The sequence below is a fragment of the Acyrthosiphon pisum genome, chromosome X (genome assembly GCF_005508785.2).
Source record: "Acyrthosiphon pisum isolate AL4f chromosome X, pea_aphid_22Mar2018_4r6ur, whole genome shotgun sequence".
Classification (NCBI taxonomy): domain Eukaryota; kingdom Metazoa; phylum Arthropoda; class Insecta; order Hemiptera; family Aphididae; genus Acyrthosiphon; species Acyrthosiphon pisum.
Window position 1 is genome coordinate 17,654,625 of NC_042493.1, and position 6,625 is coordinate 17,661,249.

A 6,625-nucleotide genomic window follows, 5' to 3' on the forward strand; every position below is an offset into this window, starting at 1 on the left:
TTATCGACATTCTTAAGATAATATAGCAAATAATAAATGTATTTTGAGCAAAAACAATTTAAATATGAGATTACAAAGATATCTAAAACGTTTCAGTATTGCACTTGTTATATAAGAAACTAGTGTTTTTTTCTAATATCTTAAATTACATTACCGTACTTAACTACATAAGTTTCCAAAAAAAAATTGCAAAAAAAAGGGTGCCCGGTAAAGTAGAAATATACCAAAAAATGCTTTCAATTTTCATAGAAAAATTTAAGAGACTTTAATGGTTCAGGTGGATCAGCATTGTCTTCCAAAACAACTTTTCCTCCTGAACAGCAAAAACCTGCAGGTACTTTAGACCATTTCAATGCACGACAATAATTACATTTTAAATTCATATTTCCTATGATAACGTGAGAAACATTTTTATAATCTATTAGTTTATCATAAGTAATGCCGACGTTTCACGGCGACGCCATGGAACACGTGGTTCAACTAAATTTTCGTCAATAGGAAAATCGTGAATATTGTTAATAATATCAACTCTATCACTATCATTAAATGCAAAGTTGTTTTTAATATTGTTATCATTAATACTGTGGCGAGCCATCGCCAGAATATTCCCTCTCTACGGTCCCTCTGCTGCGGTTGGCGACACCCATGACAAAATAGATAGGTATTTCAGCAACTTTGTGATACGCACGAGACGTAAATTGTGTTTCTGATAGAATTGATTAATGGTTGGAAAATCAAGTGTATTATATTATGTATATTGTGTACATGATGTAAATGTAATAACTATGTTGAACTTAAAATTTAGTTTTTTCTCTATAGATCAAATACGATTTCTGGAGAATCTTTACGTTGCAGTTGTTGAGTTTAGTCAAGTTTCACGCAACAAGAAAGTATGTAAACAAATCAAGTTCAGTGCCGGCTCAAGGATTTGTGGGGCCCGGTGCGAAATAATTTTTTGTATGAAAGAGTTCTCTTCCTGAACACTTAAAAAAATATACAAAATGGCTATTAGGACACGATTCGGTCAATAGGAGGGTCCCTTAATAATGGTTTAAATAAATGTGCTTAATGAATAAGTCTCCCCGATTTCATGAATTTGTTACGCTTACTGGCTTACTGGACCAGCTATTGATTATTATTTATTACTTACAAGTTTTTAGTTTTCAAACCAACCGTACTTCAATGTTTATTAGTAGTGCGTCAAACCTTATACGTCTACATTATATAGTATATACCATATAAATAGTAAATACTACGTATTCATTAAATGTTCTTAGCTTTTTGCCAACAATTTTAATTATTCTAATAAGTTCAATAGTATGATAAATAAATAATAATAAAATCCTCTTTTAATACATAAAATATTAAACAAAGAAAGAACTTGAGAAAATAATTTATTGTAATAATATTTCTGGTCTATTTTAAATTTTTAAAACAAATAAAATGTATACAATAACTAAATAAAATTTTTTTTTCTGGCTTTTTGATGCGCAAATTGGTCGATAAGTTGGCTGTAATCTAATGTTTCTGCTAATTCATTTTCAATTGAAAGCGTCGCTAGTCCAGAAAGTCTGTCTTGAGAAATGGTACTGCGAAGATAGTTTTTTATGATTTTCAATTTCGAAAAAGCTCTTTCTGCACCTGCAGAGGCCACAGGAATAGTCAACAGGATTCTAAGTGCAATGTTTATATTAGGAAATGAACTACAAGATGTTTTAAGAATCTCAAGAGCTTGAAGGGCAGTAGTATTTTCGTTTACCATGGTGCGAAAAATTATCAATTCATTGCATAAATCAGCTGCTTCGATATCTCTGGATTCATTATCTGTTAGTGTCATTTTTAAATCTTGACAATGTTTAAATAACTCATCTTCCCTCATATTTTTCAACTGACCAATTCTGTACAAGAATCCAAATTGTTCATTGTAGTTAGTTATTTGTTCAAATCTTTTTTTCACTGATGCGTTTGGTCAACTAACACTAAAAAGTACTTCACTCTGAAATTTTCTTCCTCGTTAGCCAAAGAATCATCTATATTCTCATAATCAAACATTTTGGTTTTTTTTCTAATTCTATTTTTTTTAAACTTTATTTCAATTCCCATTGGTGATATTATTTCTCTGCTTTAACCTTAGCTAATGTATATCCATTTTCTCTATAGTTTCCCAAAAAAATAATTAAGCTATTTAGCAGACTTGCTGAAACATCTAAATCAATTGTTACTAACTGTAGACTCTTACTTACAATATTTATTTCACATAAAATATCATACCATATTATCAAGCTTAAAATAAATTCATAGCTACATATTTCTTTGGCTAAAGAATGTGTTTCACTTTTTATTTTTAAATCTTTTGTTGTATCCGAAATCTCCTCTAAAGCTTCTACAACTTCGTTTAATTGAAATCGGATGGCTTTCACAGCGTTCACACGACTGTCCCATCGGGTTTCTGCCCATTTTTTAATAGAAAGTTTATTACAACGATTTTTTAAAATTTCCCATCTATTTATTGATGCTGAAAATAAAACATAAATCCTTTCAATCATTCCAAAAAATAATTGAGCCTGAGAAGAACTTCCTCCAGCATCCTTGAGACAAAGGTTAAGGCTATGTGCGGCACATGGAACAAAAAATGCGCGAGGATTTTGGTTTAAAATATGAGCCCGTACACCTTTATAGAGACCCGCCATATTAGCACCATTATCATAAGCCTGTCCTCGACAGTTATTTATGTCGAGACCATACTCTTTCAGTTTTTCAATCAAAATGTTTGATAAATCCATTCCAGTAGTTGAGTTTATATGTACAAAGTCCATGAAATATTCTTTTATTTCAGAACAGCTAGATTCGTTTTCTAAATCTATGTGTACAATTCTTATTATAATAGAAAGCTGTTCACAGTGGCTAATGTCTGGAGTAGTATCCATAATGACAGAAAAATATTTAGAATTTTTTATAAATTTAATTATTTAAGTTTTACTTCTTGTGCCATCGTGGAAATCAATGAGTCTTGAATAGTATGTCCAAGATAATGGACATGCGTCTCGTTCTCTTTAATACGACGTACATGTTCAGAGATGACCGGATCAAATTTAGCCAACATTTCTATAATGCCTAAAAATTTACCATTATTTTTCTCATATAAGACATCTGAACTTCCTCTTAAAGCATCATTATTTTTGGCTAAATACTGTATTGCGGCAAGAATTCTTAATAAAACATTACGCCAATGAGCTTTTTCTTTTTCCATAATTTTCATATGGTAATTATCAATTGTATGACATGTACTGACTCTAGTTTTAAGTTCATGCCAAGCTTTTAATGATTGTAAATGATTAGGAGAATTTTCATGTTTATTCAGGATTCTTGATAAATGTCTCCAATCATTTATACCTGTTGTACAAAGGCCATTCGCATTTATTGGAAACAGCTTACAATAAAAGCAATAAACACGGTCATTTTTTTTAGAATAAATAAGCCAATATCTATTTATTACTTCACCGTTTGATAAACTGCGAGTATAATAATAGTCAGAAAAACTTTCTTTTCTCGGAATCTAATGAATAATTAAAATTTTGCACTTTATAAGGCCCGTTTTTTATTATATCAATACGTACATCATGACCTAGTGGGATTGGCCAATTTCCAGGGTCAGTTAAATCAGTCATTACTACTAGAGATTCAAAAGTAGAATTACTTACATTTTTAGCAGCTGATGATTGATTATTATTAGAAGTCGTTAATAAATTTTCTACTGAATCTTGATTTTCGAAAGATGTAGATACGTTATCTTGAAGGACGTGATCAGTTTCAGATATGAGAGGTGATTTTTGTTCAGAAATATTTGTTGAACTATCATAAGTTATATTGACATATTCACAATTACTTTTAGGGACATCAGTTACATAATTCTCTTTAGATGTAGTTGGATTAAGATATTTATTGAAAAATCCCGTTTGTTTTTTTATAAACTCAACCTTCTGTTGTTTACGTGCTCTTTTATTACTTCCAGACTCATATTTTCTAAATCTATCTCTATCTCTACTTGTCATGATTTGAACTTTTATGATTTGTCAAAAATACTTTTGAACTTATACACAGACCTAAAATGTTATAAAATAGAAACCAGATAAAAATAATTAGTTATTAAAAGGGACCGGGAATTTATGTGTTAAATTTTCCATATTTCTATATAATGACAAAAAAAAATGCCAATATAAATATAAATTTGTTTCAAAACGTCGAGACATTACATCAATGCTAAAATTAGTAAAACATTTTTTTATATTTTTGCATGCGGGTGCATTGCCGAACAAAAATTTAATTTAATTTAATATATTTTTAAAAATTCATCTTCATAAACCTAAGCCAGAATTTAGTTACAAACTACACTGAGGATAGGGAACTAGTCGACTATTCGAATAAATCTGTTCGAATGGACTTGTGTTTGAATAGTATTATGTACGAATGTTATATTTTCCTATTTGAACATAATTACGAGTATACGAATATCGTTCATAGTCACAAATATAATGATAAAATAAATTGTTCTACCGATTGACCAATTGTATAGTGTATTATAATATCATGTTTAATTGTATAGTTGAATTATAAACAATAATAATAAATCATTTCTATACCGAAAAATTACATTTTGTTGATTCCAAAATAAAAATAATATTCGAACATTTAAATTTTCTAACAGATAACATTTGAACACTTTTAATTCAGACACACTCATTCATTCTTTCTCTTAAATGTTTCGGACATAATTACTTGATTCCTAAATCATTTAAGTTAAACGAAATTTAAGAACTGTTTTTGAAAGCAAAATCATTTTAAAAGTAATAAAACAGACGACATTATTGGCTAGTTATTATTGTGTAGAAATAAATTAATTGTAGGTAGTTATACTCTACATTTATTTATTTACGCTAAAAATGATCAAAATACGTATGTTGTAAAAATGACAGGTCCCTACGATTATTTTGTACGGATAATAAATAATAATAGGCCGTGATGCTTGATCAACAAAATACTACGCGTTTGCGTCTCACTACTACTCACCGACCGACCATCACGAATAACAACGACAATAAATTTATACTAAAAACGGCGATTCACGATTTCACGATTTAAAAAAATAACGTACATCGTACATTCGTATATGGTACATAATCTACATAGTATTATATAACTCACAGATGACAGTATGCTGTATGCTACATTGTGATTGCTATAATTACAATAAAAAAATAAAACAATATAAATAACGAATAATGTATTAATGTGTTGTAAATGTGTGAGTTTGTAAGCCGGTTGGTGGCGGCAGAGTGGTACGCGGTGATTACCGATACGGCGATACCTATTATTATTCGTATTAAGTATTATTATAAATTATAATAGTTCATTACATTTTAAAGTTTAAAATAATAAAATAAACAACTACTTACCAACTTACAAAATGGATGTTTTGTTACTGACTGTTAGCGTGTTGACGAGTGACGAGTAATGGGACTATGGGAGTCGCGGTTGTCGACTTCGGTTGGGATTTACCAAAATAAATGCTTATCGCATATGCCATAGATACTAATGATAGATACTGATTGCATAACGATTTACGATAATTCAATTCCGTTACATACAATGTACAATGTTTTTGTACAATATTTAATATGATTATATGAAATCACAATAATAACAGTAGAAGAAAAATTTTCAAATGCAAAAGATACTGAACATAGTACATAAATTAAACTTATAATAAAAAAAAACCGGTCAAGTGCGAGTTGGACTCGCGCAACGAGGGTTCCGTACAAACCTGTAGGTATATAAGTAAAAGTTCACCCATCACGACAATCGAGTCATAGTTATGGTATTTTTATTGCAAAATGAAATTTATAACATCAAAATATGGAAAGCTGGAGGATCATAAATTAATGACAAAGGTATCTTTATCGTTCCAGTTATCCTTCATTTTATATTAACATCTATCATTTATTTTATAATATAACAAGGGCAAGCTTTTTTATCAAAGTTATTTATTTACAGTTTTTTAGTCACTATTTAGAAATCTGATACAAAAATGTTAATTAAGAATTAAATTTGAACCAGATTTGTAAATGGTGACTGAAAAAGGTATGAATAGTACCACATTGAACCACATTGAAGTTCGAAAAAACGTTATCTATAGTTGTACTACTTCGTGTAGTGCTAGTGTTTATTAACGGAAACATGTTTAGGGATGAAAAAAATGTGAAAATTCCATTTTGGGGATTCATTCTAAAATCGATATTGAAGTCTCCCACAACAATCAGACGAGAACATGATGTATACCTATTGAGGTTGTTGTCGTATATTGCTGTATTTATGCATTCTATTGCAACATTAATTGGACATTGTGGTGACCTATATACAGTTATCACTCTGACATTAAACATTTCAAAATGCAATATTATTCAAATATTATCAAATTTACTGAATTATTATTAATGTTTTTATACTTTAACCCGGCAACGACGGGTAATTCAGCTAGTTATATAATATAATATAACAAGCTGATTGAAAAATGTTGTCTCCTCTCAATACATAGAGGTAAGTTGCGGCCATTTGCGGGTAACTACAA

At 29.7% G+C, this 6,625-nt stretch overlaps 3 protein-coding genes across 3 annotated transcripts; all 3 read right to left on the reverse strand.

The window, feature by feature from the left end:
- Positions 1-1,456: 1,456 nt before the first annotated feature.
- LOC115035150 lies at positions 1,457-1,963 on the reverse strand. The gene has a single exon (XM_029492861.1). The coding sequence runs from the start codon at positions 1,877-1,879 to the stop codon at positions 1,457-1,459; it is 423 nt and encodes a 140-aa protein (XP_029348721.1). The 5' UTR covers positions 1,880-1,963.
- Positions 1,964-2,111: 148 nt separating this feature from the next.
- Positions 2,112-2,927, reverse strand: LOC103307694 (zinc finger MYM-type protein 1-like). Its single transcript, XM_008180577.1, has one exon. The coding sequence runs from the start codon at positions 2,925-2,927 to the stop codon at positions 2,112-2,114; it is 816 nt and encodes a 271-aa protein (XP_008178799.1).
- A 38-nt stretch (positions 2,928-2,965) lies between these two features.
- On the reverse strand, positions 2,966-4,052 carry LOC100159365. The gene is made up of 2 exons (XM_008180576.1): positions 3,618-4,052; positions 2,966-3,430 (listed from the first exon to the last, which is right to left on the reverse strand). Exons 1-2 carry the CDS (start codon positions 4,050-4,052, stop codon positions 2,966-2,968), a joined length of 900 nt encoding a protein of 299 aa, XP_008178798.1.
- Between the last annotated feature and the right edge of the window lie 2,573 nt (positions 4,053-6,625).